Source organism: Bos grunniens, chromosome 1 (genome assembly GCF_055505025.1).
Source record: "Bos grunniens cultivar Pamir isolate PY7600 chromosome 1, Bosgru_T2T1.0, whole genome shotgun sequence".
In the NCBI taxonomy this organism is placed as follows: domain Eukaryota; kingdom Metazoa; phylum Chordata; class Mammalia; order Artiodactyla; family Bovidae; genus Bos; species Bos grunniens.
Window position 1 is genome coordinate 93336556 of NC_141165.1, and position 15008 is coordinate 93351563.

The 15008-nt window shown below is 43.1% G+C and overlaps 2 protein-coding genes across 7 annotated transcripts in view; one reads left to right on the forward strand and one right to left on the reverse strand.

Moving 5' to 3' along the window:
- The first annotated feature begins 2663 nt into the window (after window positions 1-2663).
- The window catches only part of IGSF11 (immunoglobulin superfamily member 11), a 260051-nt gene continuing 247706 nt past the window's right edge, over window positions 2664-15008 (forward strand). The window contains exon 1 of one of the 2 annotated variants that reach the window (XM_086404722.1): window positions 2664-2754. The gene's annotated coding sequence lies outside the window, so the exon portion shown is untranslated. The remainder of the gene's footprint in view (window positions 2755-15008) is intronic. The other variant, XM_086404733.1, reaches the window with a different exon arrangement.
- UPK1B (uroplakin 1B) overlaps window positions 5421-15008 on the reverse strand; it is a 29498-nt gene continuing 19910 nt past the window's right edge. For all 5 annotated transcript variants that reach the window (XM_086404854.1, XM_086404880.1, XM_086404869.1 and 2 more), the window contains 3 exons: window positions 12746-12925; window positions 8066-8149; window positions 5421-6599 (listed from right to left, as the gene is read on the reverse strand). In XM_086404854.1, coding sequence (XP_086260980.1) covers window positions 6549-6599; window positions 8066-8149; window positions 12746-12925 — 315 coding nt within the window. In that variant the 3' untranslated portion in view covers window positions 5421-6548. The remainder of the gene's footprint in view (window positions 6600-8065; window positions 8150-12745; window positions 12926-15008) is intronic.

Here is a 15008-nt window from a genome sequence, read left to right on the forward strand (position 1 = left end):
TGTATCTGTTAATGATTTCTCAATTATAATCTTGTGCAGGCTGAACCTTTGTAATTGCCAGCTGCCTATGTTAGGGCCCTCCAGTTTGGAGGCTGTGGGTCCCTGGTCTTGGCTGGGGAAGGTAAAGGAAGAGAATGGTGTACGCAAGGAATTTGAGGATCCCAACTGAGAACAATTTCTCAGCCCATGGAAACAAAATACAATAGGTACAACGAGGAAACTCCCTATGTATTTTCTGCTATTAACAAGGCATCTGCATTTTTTTAAAGGTTGGAAACCACCATCCCATGCCTATTGGTGTTCTTCAGGTAATTCTTTCAACCAAGATAGCATGCAGGTCATTTGAAGGACTCGCTATGAAAGTTCTTGTGGTGGAAGATAGTTTTTTAAGACCTTTCTTTTCCCACTCTGCCTCTGTACCTGCACCAGGGGCTGGAGCCCATGACACAGGAGGCGTGTGGCTGCCCGCTTGCTCTGCCGGGAAGGTTGGCCTCAGAGGAGCCCAGCTTCCCCAGTTGCCTGCCCTTTGTTGTCATTTGCCACAAAGAGGCCAAGCTTTCTGAGTTTTGTAGATAAGACTACTGCACTTGCTGGGGATTATATGGGTGCAGTCTGTTTGGACACCACAAGTACTTGGAGAATGAACTGCTATAAAAGTTTTTATTGGTTTTTTTCTCACTTACACTACCACTCCTTTTTGTAGTGCTTTATGGTTTATAACATTTTTACACAAACTTTATTGATGCTCTTGAGTCAAGAGAAGTAGGGTAGAAGAGGATGTGGAGGTCCCTTTACACAATATTATCTCCATCTGGACCCGTCTTATTCTTTTTTTTTTAAGCCGTGCCACATGGCCTGTGAGATCTTTTTTCTCTGACCAGGGATTGAACCCAGGCCCCAGCAGTGAAAGCAAAGGGTCCTAACCACTGAACCTCCAGGGAATTCTCTGGACTTCTCTTATTCTTTAGGGAAGGTTTCTTATCTCTACATCCTTGTCCCAGCTGCTAGAGAAGTTTGGTTTCTTCTGGACTCAAAAGTATATTCCATTCTCACCTAGTCTCTAAACTTTTTCCCCTGATTCCCTCCCTGGTTTTTCTGCCCTTTGCCCACTCACTTCCATTCAAGCCCCTAGAGGGCTTGCTTTTTCCTGGGGCCCCAACTGCTCTGTGAAGAGACTCTTGGAAGAGAGGAAAGACATTTTCTGCTAGACTAACAACGTCCACTTTCCTCAAGTCCTATGAGTATGTAGTCTCTCTCAAAAGCCATTAAGATGTCTCACAAAATGCAGGATATTCAGGGACACTTGCTAAGTTCTTCGCTCATCACGTTCCAAAAAGTTTTTTCAATTTTTTTCAAGATACTGCTCCTTAGTGTCTTAAGTGTTTAGGCTATTGCCACCTTCATTAGCTTCAAATTCAGTTTGAAGACGATCTTATACCTGCTCAGAGGGCCAGACCAGTCTCTCAAAGATATTCGCAGAGGAGGGGGCCTATTGGCCCCCAGGGAGTGCAGCTGTACACGTAAGCCTCCGTGGTTCCACTGGCAGCTGCTGAAATAGAAAACTCAAATAAGATTGAATCTTATGTACATATGTGGGGAGTGTGATGTGTGTGTGTGTGTGTGAGAGAGAGAGAGAGATTTGGGGCCGTGGGCCCAGAGGTTGGTGAAGGGTGGGACACAATAATTGAATGCTGGCTCTGTATTTCAATTTTCCTCAGTTTTTAAATTTTAACTTTCCAATAGTCTTATAGGTAAATATGTAGTACTGTAAAGAAAATGCAGATTCAAGTAACTTCCCAAAGTTGGTAAGAGGAAGAGAGAAAATTTGAACCCAAGTTTCTTGACTCCACTGTCTTGTTTGTCCCCCCCCAGAACACTCAGGAGATTATGAGATTTCTCTGTGAAGGCAGAAAGGGCAGAGATCTCCTTTGTATTAATGAGACTCTGGAATAATAATACACAGTAATACAGGACTCTGGAAATAATATACAAAACTTGAGATGTACCCATTAAAATGCCTTATCTTGATGTCCTAGTACATTCTTTCACTACTGAGTAGGAGTTTTGCTGAAAAACTCTTACAGCTATTATTTGAAGGCCAGTGAATTTAGACCAGTATATTTGGTCAGTAAGCTTATCGCATTGAATTGAAGTAACAAGATGTTAGTTGGCATGTGGGATTATGGGCCAAACAGAGATCTTCAGACCAGATTTATGGTATAACTTCCTGTTGGTATTTCTTACAGGCTGTTAGCTGTTCGAACACATACTTCTTGCTGAATCCTCCCAGTCCCCCGTGAGACCTGTCTTTCTGAAGCAGGTTCTAAGAGGCTGACTTGCCTGAGTCATGAAGTGCTGGGGTTGGGAGTCAGCTTTTTGACTCCAAGGCTCGTGTTCTTCACCACTTCACGGTAACAAAACTACAGATACACACAGAGAGGAAACAAGGGTAGCCAGAGTTATTTGGAGACTGTCTATCTAAGGAAGCCCAGGGACACATCTGCAGATAAGTAAGTGGGATTCTGACTCATTGCAAAAGCTCTCGAGAACACACCATGGGGAACCTCGCGGTGTCTCAGGAAAAGGGAGTCAGACCAGGTCTTATCAGCATTTGGGTTTGGGGTGGGTCATCTGGGGAGGGTTTAACCAGCCGGACGTGCTCTGTAGTGGACGCTCTCAGAAAGCAGGGGCAGTTCTGTAATTGCGTATCGACACATTTGACCCACAGGGAAGGGCTGGTGGAAGAATAGAGCTGTAAGTATAAACACGTGGCAGTCACTTATTTTAGCCAAAAAAGGGTGTGTTTGGCATTTTGTGAGTGGCACAGTGACCTTATATCTTTGTGCTTGGACAGAATTATGAAGTGGCCTTGATTTGTCTCATGTCATGAGACATTATCTGAAGCTGATATTCTGGGAATTGTTTAGGTCTAGCAGGAGAATAGCAAGGCGTGGTTGTGAGCGCCAGGCTGGCTTCTGGAAGTCAGGGGTTGTCTTTTTTCGAGAGGGACTCAGGGTGGATACCACTAGAAGGAAAGTAGGGCATGGCAGCAACTTTCCAGAAGTTGGCAATTTGTCTTATTTAAAGAAGATGTTTGCGTCTGTTTTTGGAGTTGTTTGGGGTCTTGGGGGAGGGTGATTTGGGAAAGGGTCTGGTAGCTATACACTTCTCAGCAATGCACGTTTTTCCAAGATGTTTTGGATCTACTCAGTAGATGTGGCCATTTGAGCTTTGTGATAAAAATGTCACATGTGAAAGCAAACTCAGTAGCTCACAACTAGTCTCCTCTGTGTTTCTTCTTTCTTTTAAAATTTTTATAATTTTTAATTTTTTGGCCACACTGTGTGGCATGTAGAATCTTAGTTCCCTCAGCCAGGGATCGAACCCCTGCCCCCTGCAGTGAAAGAGTGGAGTCCTAACCACTAGACTGCCAGGGAATTCCCTCTGCATTTCCTCTTTGATTGAGTCTCACATACAGGAGGTGATAAGGATCTGGGTGAGGTGAAGCAGAGAAGAGAAACTAGGCACAGGAGAGGAGACTGCTCATTCTATAGAAATGAGAAAGCAGCTTAGCTTCCAATTCCTCAACCACACAGCCTGGCTTGTCGGTCAGTCTGGTAGGGGTAGGAATTGGAGTGAAGTTAAGAGGAGGTTAAGAGGAGATTCAACTTTCAAACCCACGTGATGGTTGCTATTTCTTCTTTCCTTCATGGGTAGCCAGAAACTACCTGGTCTGCTGTGTAGATTAAGAGCAGTCCCTGTTTATTCCAGCTGATGTGGGAAAAACTTACAGGGCTAAAAAAAAAATGAGCTTCCTAATGTTCAGGGTAAACAGCCTGCCAGAAGCCTGAGTAACAGTCTGGGGAGGAGACGGGCAACCAAGGAACGCGTGTGTCTCCAGCCAGCAATCCAGAGCCCAGCTCTCCTGCTGTCGTCCCTCTCCCTGGACTGGTGGGGTGGGTGGGGGCCTTAATGAGACTGGTCTGGGTTCCCCCTGAACAGTGTGGCTTGGGTCTTGCTGTGAGCCCCACTTCCATCCCAGAAGGAAGAGGGGCAGGGTTTGGCTTCCAGGGCAGGTGGAGAGGGTGGACGCAGGAACTGGGTAGAGGAGCTGCTCTGAGGTTAAACTACAGAACCCAGTACTAGGAAATACAGAGTCCTGAATGGCTGGACTCGCTGCAGGGAAGCCCTCAGGCCCGGGTCTGTCTCAGCTGAAAGATGTGTCCTCCCCAGCTGCCAGGGGCTGAACACATTGAGTACTGGGCTCAGGATCTTACTTGGTAGGAGGCTATCTGGAGAGGGGGTGGTGGGTAATGACCAACTGAAGCCCATCCTTTTTCTAGTTACTTCTTGGTGGAGAAGGCAGGGGGTAAAATTTAATGAGCAGCCAGTGGGCCATCTTTCTCCACAATAGCTCTTTCCAGCTTGCATTCCTGCACTGGATTCTACCAACAAAAATCCATTTCAAGTTATTCAGGAAAAATCTACAGAGAAGATTAAGAGAGTGTGGACTAGCCATCACTCACACCTTAGTATGAAGTAGTTTACAAAAATGCTTTCCCTTAACCTAGCTGAGATCAAGTCACAAGGAGAATGGAATTTTGTAGGGAGAGAGAATTCTGAAGCTCTGAAGCCTTCGAGAGGGAAGGCAGGAGTGGGTCTGAGACAGGATTTGCTCAGGCTTGAGGGCACTGGGAAATCCAATTAGCGGCAAAAGAAAAAGACACGTGAGAGAGGATGGAAAGGGAGATGGGAGAGGCGTTTCAAAGCTTTGCCCAGAGTAAAGCTTCTTTCTCTTCCTTTCTTCAAAAAGACCAGAGAGAAACTTCTCAGCCATGTGCAGGGGTCATTTATCTTGACACACCAAGCTCTATCCTGGAGAGGCAAGTGAGGCTGGGGAGGGGCAAGCTGGTGGTGTGTCATGACAGGAGCCTTTGACCCCTGTCTGGGGAATAGGCTCCTCCTCCAGCTTTCCCACCCAGCTGCAGGCCAAGGTGCCATCCCCCCTGCTTTGTCCCTCCCTGCCCTGGGGCTCAGTCTGATGCACAAGAAAAGTCAAGGCCTGGGACCCGGCTACTGCATGGGAGTACCTGAAATGCCAGGTACATTTTCTTCATGGAGGGTTCGGCTGAGCAGTTGGAGTCAGAGATGCAGGGGGAAAGGATTTGAGGAGCAGCGCCCCCATTCCCACTTCTGGGTGAAGTGTAGTGGGAGCAAAATGTTAACAGAAACTTGAAAGTTCCAACAATTTAAATGTACGGTCGGATTACCCAGTATCCATGGGAAGCCATACCATACTGCATTTTCCATCTCCTAAACTTTAATTCCCGTGAGCCTCCTAAGCTCTTCTGTTGGAAAACCCATTTTGCTAGACTCATACATGACCAATTATGACAGTGCTAAAAAGAAAAGGAAGTGAACATATTTAAAACTCTCTTTATTTATATAAAGACAAATGTTGTTATAAGAAATTCCTTCAGGATCACAAAAGGAAACAGATCAGAAGAAAAATATTTTGCAGTGCACAAATCACCCTAAATCACCTAAGTAACAGCTGGCTTGCTTCTTCCCTGTTGGAAAGCAGTTTTAGGTTGAAGGTGGTAAATGTGTAACAGGTCTCTCCTTTGTCCCAAAAGTTCACGTACTTTTAATTAGTGGGAGAATTGAGGTTACCAGCATGAATTACTCTGCAGTGTCTGAGAGGAAATTTCAACCACTGTTTGTTCAAGATCAGGCCTTGTCTTGGATAATAAAGGGTTCCCAAGCTAGCTTTAAGAGAATCACTTGAGTCTGTAGGTGGGAGCCACCATAGAACAAAGGCAAAAGATATGTTTCAGCAGTCTTCTCCTTAGTTCTCTCACTGGGACAATACTAACACAATGAAAGCCTTTGCTGCTGCTGCTGCTAAGTCGCTTCAGTCGTGTCCGACTCTGTGCGACCCCATAGACGGCAGCCCTCCAGGCTCCTCCATTCCTGGGATTCTCCAGGCAAGAACACTGGAGTGGGTTGCCATTTCCTTCTCCAATGCATGAAAGTGAAAAGTGAAAGTGAAGTCGCCCAGTCGGGTCCGACTCTTTGCAACCCCATGGACTGCAGCCCATCAGGCTCCTCCGTCCATGGGATTTTCCAGGCAAGAGTACTGGAGTGGGGTGCCATCGGGGTACCTTTAGAAAACAGTGAGAAATACAGGCAGATTTGCTGTCCCAATACAGACTTGGCTTGCAGTATAACACAGGTTCCTAGGAATGTCTTTATGCCCCCACATTAAAAATAAACAAAGATGGGAATAGTTATTATCTACTATCCTAAATCCTCCCTTTCCTACAGTCTATAACAATGTTGCAGAATCCTAGATCAGGGTGAAAACACATGTGCTGAAAATTTCAGGAGTCTGAGAGCTTAAAGGAACCCCATACCAACTGACTTGGCAATGTGAGGAAGAATGCGTAAGTTCCCGGGCAGCACAAAGGTAGAACATTAGGAGACAGCATTTCCAGCACCAAATCCAAAGTCACTGTGGGGAGTGGTATGGTGCATACACTTCATTCTTAATAGTCAATTCTGCTCCAGTAGAACATGGTACCCAGGAGAACCCAGAACTAGAATACAAGAAAAAGAAAAATAAATAAGGAATTGTTCTAGAAACATTGTAGTTGGGGGGAAAATTATGTTAGGTTCATTCAAGCCTAGGTGACACTGGATTGTTAAGAATAATCTTGCCTTAAGCGTCACGGGGGCAGAGGTGCCTGCGTCCATCCTGCTACATGCATTGCGGGTGGATTCTTTACCGACTGAGCACCATGGAAGCTTATCCTGTCATTCAGTGAACCAGTATCTTCCCAAATGACCAGTCATGAATGGGTAAAAGATTTGTGCAAATTGCAAGACACACCAATGTAATGTACTTTAATGTAACAGAGTCCTAAAAGTTCTTTGACGAAGTTTCAGATTTCATATTGCAACCAACCTTTGAGAAACTACTACTACTTGGCCAGTTTTCGGTAGTGCCAAAGAAGAATATTCAGTTATTTTTGGACAAGGCTACCAAAATATTCCTCTTTTTTTTTTCAACTACATATCAGTGTGTAGGATGGATCTCCTTCAAATCTTTCAATGTAAGCAACATATATAACAGATTAAATGAAGATGAAATATGGGAAGCCAACTCTCTTCAGTAAAAGCCAGACATTGAAGAGACTTCCAAAAATGTAAAAAAATGAATGCTACTTTTGTCACTTTCTGTCTGAGAAAATAGTCTTTTTTTTCCCACAGAAATATATTGTTCACAGTAACATGAAATAGTTTGTTATTGCTATTTTAAATGAATTAACACATATTTTAAAAAATTCTGTGTTAATTTGTAACAAGGTTAGTTGGTTAATTTTCCCCATAGATAAAAAGTTTTTGGAGTCCTCAGTAATTTTTGAGAAAGTGAAAAGGGGTTCTGAAACCAAAAGTTTGAGACTGCTTCCTGAATGCAAGGGTCTTAATCCTGACAGCAAATTAGAATCATCTGGAAAATTAAAAAAAAAGACCTGGGTCTTTCCCCTAAATCAACTGAAATCTGAATCTCAGAGGTTGGGGCTCAGGTATGCACCCCTCCAGCTCCTCCATGAGGTGTAATGTGCAGTTAGGACTGAGACCCACTGTTATACCCTCCTTGCTGCATGTGCATCAGATAAGATGAGCAGAAGGACCAGGGGAGACTGGTGAAGGCAGCCCTTTGTAAGGAGGGAGGCAGGTGAGGGTTGGGCAGGAGGCATCTAGAGAAATGATAGTCTTTGATATCTACTTGTAATGAATTTACAAGATCTAGAGAGATGGAGAAGATGCAAGTACACCCCAGTCAGCCAGAGAAGGAGCTGGTTGGTAGAGGAGGCTCACGCCTACCTCCGCCCGGAAATTCACTGTCCTTCCCCTGGTGCCAGCACCCTGCTGACAAGCCCCCAGGTCTGAGCTCTTGTTTCTAGACAGTCTGGTGTGGTTGAGTTAACCAGGGACACTCTCGAGGTCTCTCATCATCACTATCCTCTCAGAAATAAAACATGCGATGGGAAATACTCACAGTCCAACAGAGAATGGCAAATCCAAACCATGCAACTCCCCAGGCATGTCGGTTCATTGGTCCAGAGATCAGCTCATAGCAGCCCTGGAGAGGAGTGGGCGATTCCACATCAGCGTGAAAGGGACGAGAAAAAAGAGGTAAAAGATGGTGGGAAGGTGATTTGAATCAACGCCAGCCCAAAGTCCAGTTTAACATGACCAGGCTATTTCTATATCTCCGTGGACAGCCAGGTATTAACTGTGCTCTACCGAAGAAATAGGAATAATCCTGATGAACAACTATTCTATATCATATTTATTCTGTTTCTTTTCATTTGATCTAACTAACCAAGGTGCTGCTATTTTAGAAAACGTTTTCTCATATTGAATATGTGGCAATGTAAAGTATTCTTAATAAAATTTGAGCTTTTTTTTCTCTCCCCAAAGATTTTATTGGTGACCTGTTTGAAGGCAGAGTCACTTTTTGATTTTTCAATAAAAGTGCTTCTAGTTAATGAGAATTAGATGTTTTGTTTTTTAATCATTAAAGGAACTCCTATACAGTGCTTTCTGAATTCTCATTTGACATTGTATTCACCATATCTTTACAGGATTCTAGAAGAGCCACCATGTGTGGGCGAAAGAGTGATTCATTTTTTACTCATCGAGTCATTCATTCATTCACGTATGCCATAATCTGGTTAGTTTTATACGTAGCACATTCTGTCCTACTCTCTATGCAAAGTGCTGGAGTAATACATGTAATGCATGTAATACATAGTAATGCATAGGGCTAGACCTGCCATCGGAGTGGCCTCTGCTAAAGCCCTTGAAATCACAGGAATGCCTAGGAAATGCAATGACCAGATTGGTTTTATGAACTACTGAGATCTAGATAGAAATGTCTTTGAAAGGCTGACCTTGAAGTTTAGGCCCTGCCCAGTGTCTACAGTCCTTTCAGACCCTGCCCCAGTCTCCTGTTCATCCACTCCCGTGCCCTGGCTTTGCTAAATATGCCTTGATTTCTGTTCATTTACCCTACTTCATCTACCTGACACCTCCATTCACCTTGATGCTCAGATGAGTCTTGGAATTATCCTTAATTGTTTTTCTCTTGAGCACATCTGTTCGGATTTAGAATACACTTCAAATCCAAGCATGTATTACTTCCTACCACCACCGTGGGCCGCCGTGGCCTCACTCCAGTCTTCCAGCAGAAGACTACAGTCTTCTGCTCGCTGGTTTCCCTGAGGCCCAAGCCCACCCTTGGCACCCTACTAGTTTTCATACAGTGCCAGAGGGGTCCTAGTAAAACATGTCGGATCACTTCGCCTTCTGAGCAGGAGCTCAGACCCTCTGAAGGTTTCCCACCACCTTAAGATGAAATTCTAAGCCTCACGACGGCCTGTGAGGTGCTGTAGGATATGGCCCTGCCTCTGTCTGTGGCCCCAGCCACCGCTAGCAGAAGCTGTCTCACTGCAAAGCTTGGGCTCAGGGCTCCTTAGTTGCAAGACCATTTCAAAGCCCTGTACCTAATTTTGTATTTGTAGTCTGCAAAAGCATTTATATTGTTTTTCCAAAGGAGAATACCTTCCCACCAATCTGAAAAGCTTTAGGCCCTAAGAAATCTACCTTCTTCACTCCTGCTGTTCTTCACTCGATCTGGCCTTGCCAAATGGATTGCCTTGAGAGCCCCCACCTCAGGGCCTCTTCACTTGCTACCTCCTTTGTTCAGAACTCTCTTCAATTTCCTTTAATTGAGGATCTCCTTTCCTCACTTAATTCAGAACTCTGTGCAAGTATCTTAATGAAGCCTTTCCTGACAACCAGAGAAAACTCTCTCCCCATCATTTTCTGTATCTTTATCCTGCTTTATTTCTGCTCATAGCACTTACCACTACCTGGTACTGATCGTGTACTGGTTTGGTAACTTGTTTGTGGTCTGTCTCCCATGCTACAGTGCAAGCTCTATGAGGGCATGGGATTTATCTTGCTCCTTATTGAATCTCTAGAACCTAGAACAAGAGCCTGGCGCAAAGTTGGCACCTGGTTAGGATGAAGAGAACATGATAGAAAGTAATAACTACGATGATGTTATTTGTGACTCACTTGATGCTTCACAAACACTCTTCTATCCATCTCTCACTTGGTCCCCCTGACAATCCTGGGAGGCGGTCATTTGTCCAGTAAAGTGTTTAAAAGCCCACTTATGCCAGGTGCCAGGCTCCAGGCTGGGGATTCAACTGTGACAAGGCGGAAATGAGTCTTGCCCTCGTGAAGCTTACAGACAAAATCCCAGGTTTTCACCCCTTCTCATTTAGTGCCTTTCATGATGCCTTTTTCTCATTGTAGCGGTGCTTTCCTTCATCTTCCTTAGCTCCATCATAATGTTCTTGAGGTGTAGTGAATCAGAATTTGCACATAGCATTTTGGGGGGCAGATGAACCATGATGTAAGAATGTATGTATTTGCATCTGACATGCTATGTGACATTCTGGTGGGTTTCTATTACTACTACCCTTTTGATAATGCCCCTCATTTTGTTAGCCTTTCTTTGTGAATTGCAGATCTCACAAAGCTGTTGGATTGCCTCAAAACTGGGTTGTTCGGTTTTAAGTGAAAATAAAAGATACATTTTTCATTTTCATCAAGAATTTCATTGAAAAATGTATTTATTAAGTGAGTGAACTTTCTGGCCAGCCCAATACAATGTGGTCAGTACAATTTGACCACCTAGCAAACATTTATTGATGCCTGTTTTGTGCCAGGCATTATGCTAAGTACTGAGATACAGAATTGAATGATGCATGGCCCTCAAGGAGACTAATAGAAAAAACAGGCTTGCAAGCAAATACTTATTTTTCAAGGTATCAGCTGCAATAATAGAAGTAAAGTATATGAGGTACTGGGTGGCATACTTTGCTTTGTGGAAAGGGAGTGCTATAGGAGAATTAGCAGGACCTGTCACTTGGAGAGAGTGGTGGTGTGTGGGAATCTGGGAGATCAGAGAAGGGAGAATCAGGAGGAAAGTATAGATAAGAGATTTAGTCAGGGGTGAGTGAGGGGGATTGAGAAAGTAGGAGCACAGGGAGCCAGACAGAGAGGAATTTCAGAATGCAGGACTTGGGTGCGAGAGCATGATTGAATGACGTGAATGTGTAGTCGTGGTGTAGCTAGTGGGTGGAGGAGGTGGTAAGGCCAAGGACTGTTAGGGAAGGTGAGACAAAAGTGTCAAAAGGAGGGTAGAGTTCCCTCATTACTAAATATTCTATGTGTAAGGGAAAATGACGTGGCTATGAAATAAACCATTTTTTTAATGGCAAACCTCCTTTTTGGTCTCTTTCAAAGACATGATCAGTGTGTATGGAATTACAGTCCAATCAAGATATATCTGCATGGGCTAGTTCCAAGGTTGAAATGTTAAAAGCATTTTATCATTCTTCAAAGTGATCATTATATTGCATATTGTGATTATAGGCAATATATTAAAATTTTTTTAGCAGTCTGAATATAATTAAGATGATACCAAAACAATGTTGCTGAAAGGCTAAGTGAGAGTTTCTTTGAACAACTCTACAACACAATCTGTATCACTCCCATGTCCTTTTCTGGGATAATGCAACCAATCCTAGTCCAGGTACCCTTCCAGAGGCGGCGGTAGGGGGTGGTGTTAAGGGCGGGTAGGAGGGAGGCCTGATGACCAGCAGTGCATTGTCCTTCATTCTGAAAGTACATATTATTTCATCTGAGACTGAAGAGTCTGGCATTTCTCAATTACTTAATCTACTGGCACACAGCTAGCTTTGCTCGAAGTGGTAACTGGCACAGCAGTGTAAGCATTTTAGAGGCTGACTTCAAGTATATGAGGATTCTCTTCAGGGGTTTTTGGGATGATCACCAAGTTCCTCCTTGGCTTAGAGTCTGGGCTCTGCAGCCAGGCTGCTAGCATTTGAATCCTGACTCTTCTACCTGCCAGCCGCATGACCTGGGCTAGGCCCTTATTAGTATCTCTATATCTTAGTTCCTCTTCTGTAAAATAGGGATCAAAGTGGCACTACCTGCTGAGCCTTAAATGAATTAATATCTGTATGGCACTTAGAAGAGTGTCTGGTATTTGATAAGTACTCAGTAAATGTTAGTTTTCATGATCATCATATCATTCTCATCAGGCTGGAAACACTTTTTCAAAAACCAATTGTATGTAAACCACCTTTTACCCAAATCACCAATCGAATGTTTCAGGAAGACTATCCCTGCTTACCACTGAGTAAGGAAGGGGATACATCATTACTGCATCTACCCGCAGCAATCGCCATTGCTTTGGAACTGGGAAAATGTTCCTTTTGTATGTCATCTTTTTCAATTTACATTTTGCAAAAATAGAGCAAATCTTTGTTTGATGTAAATATTTTTTCAAAATACTAATTCTATACATTGTACAAATAGTTTTCATTTAAATAAAATTGGATTTTGCTATTGCAATTCTCATGTTCTGTTCATTTCATCAAAATGTAAATTTTCCTAGATCAGCCCTGGATTAGCATTTACATTTTATTAACAGAGAAGGAAATAGTTAACATGAGGTTTAGGAAAAAGGATGCAGAATTCCTTAATGAGAGACTATTACCTACAGTTAACTAGTATTTTCTTCATGAAGAGCAGATAAACCTTCTGGCAGGTCTTGGGTAGAACAAGGACTCACCTGACTGTGGTAGTATCCAGGCACTCCTAGTTTGCAGGCGTCCAGGTTGAGAGGTTCTTTAAGGCTGTTCATAACACAGCATTGACGAGGCCAGGGGTAGTCAGCATCGCTGTTCTCAGTCCGGAAGGCAGAGGTGTATTTCTGCCAGTCTGATGGGCCATTTACACCACAGCAATTGTCCTGTCAGCACACGAGATACAAAATTCTCTTCCATGATCCTTGACAAAACCACCAATGTAGCAACTGAGATTTCGTGGAGAAAAAAGAGATGGAAAGTGTACCCTATTTACTGTTTACTAAAAATCTACAAATGAAAGCTGAAGGTATTTTTAAGGTATTACATTTTAGAGTTTGCAAAATACATTTATATTTACTACTTTACTAGCCATTCATGAGCTCTGTGCTGCTGCTGCTGCTGCTAAGTCGCTTCAGTCATATCCGACTCTGTGCAACCCCATAGACGGCAGCCCACCAGGCTCCCCCATCCCTGGGATTCTCCAGGCAAGAACACTGGAGTGGGTTGCCATTTCCTTCTCCAATGCATGAGTGAGAAGTGAAAGTGAAATCGCTCAGTCGTGTCCGACTCAGCGACCCCATGGACTGCAGCCTACCAGGCTCCTCCATCCATAGGATTTTCCAGGCAAGAGTACTGGAATGGGGTGCCATTGCCTTCTCTGAATGAGCTCTGTAGCTTTCGGCAAATTAAACTTTCCAAGCCTCATTTTCCTTAACTGCAAAACTGGGACAGATGGAGTACCTAACTCCTAAGCTTGTGAAGATTAAATTAGCTAATACCTTTAATGTGTTTACACAGCCCCTGGGCTCTAGTAAACCTTTAATAAATGTTAATCATTTTTAGTATCTTGATATAATAAGGTGAGAGAGTTATAATTATTCTCATGTTACATATGAGCAAATGGAGAATCAGAAAATTAAAATTTTTGTGGTGAAGAAATTATGAGAAATTCTTCTTGTTTTACTTTCCTATTTTTAAAAAACTCTTTCTGGAGCAATTACGTATTATTTTTACAATGGGAGAAAATAAACTAGAAAAAAACAACCAAAGCCTAGTGGCACATGGTTATGCGTCTACATAGGAGAGAAAGGGCACTTAATACACGGCTCACGGCCACGTGGTTATGCCTCTACGTAGGAGAGAAAGGTCACTTAATACATAGCTCGTGGCCACGTGGTTATGCCTCTACATAGGAGAGAAAGGTCACTTAATACACGGCTCACGGCCACGTGGTTATGCCTCTACATAGGAAAGAAAGATCACTTAATACATAGCTCATGACAGTCTGGATAGAATTGAGGATAGAGGAGAAGACACATTTCATATCACCTTCCTTCCTTTTTATAAAATCTGCAAAAATGTTTCAAGGGAAGGAATTAAAACTGTGCCATCTCTCAACTTTTAGGACAAATATATTCAGCAAACTTGGTAATAAAACAACTACCTTAAAAGCATGTCCTGTTTTGGCACTGGATTATGGAAAATATCTCACCAAAGAAAGTAGTCATTCTGTAATTTGACGTGAGTATTTTGAGGGGAAATGATTAAATTTGAACCAGACTTGTTTCAGACTAGACTTTAAAAGTTGGAAAGTGGATCTTTCAAAAGTGTGACCATTCACATTTTCATTTGAAAAGCTTAGTTCTTTGCTAATTGAGTGGGGAAAAAAAAATGCTTGACCTCTAGTCAGAACAGTGATAGGAAATGAGGAAGTGACCAAGACATCGGAGGTCCTAATGGGCTAAAAAACCGCAGAACAGGAATATTAGACTAAATGAAGGAAATTTTAGAAGATAGAGTGTAAAGAGAGTTCAAAGAAGGGGTGGAGGCTATAAGAAGTTTGCTGATGATGGACTGGGAAACAGTGGAAGTTGGTTGGGAAGGGGGACAGGGCTGTACAGAGTTGGGTCAGATAAGGGCATACGTAGGAGATAAGTATGTACATTCTTACAGCCACGTGGGTATGATAATGGGTATTCTGCAAGACTTGTGCTTTTGATGGTATTTGAGGTAACTTTGGATATAAGGCTATGATTGCCAGTTAGAAAAAATTGGCTGATCAAGTCTAGAATAGGACTAGCCCAAAGGTGTGAAAAGGCACTCAGTCAGTAAGATAGATAATAATTTCCACTTGAGTTCACTGTGGGGCGGAGGCAACATTTTCTTAATAAGTGATGTCTGAGTTCTAAGAAGCAGAGCATATGAGTAATCTACATTTCTTTTACTCCTATAAATGGAAGTGAATCA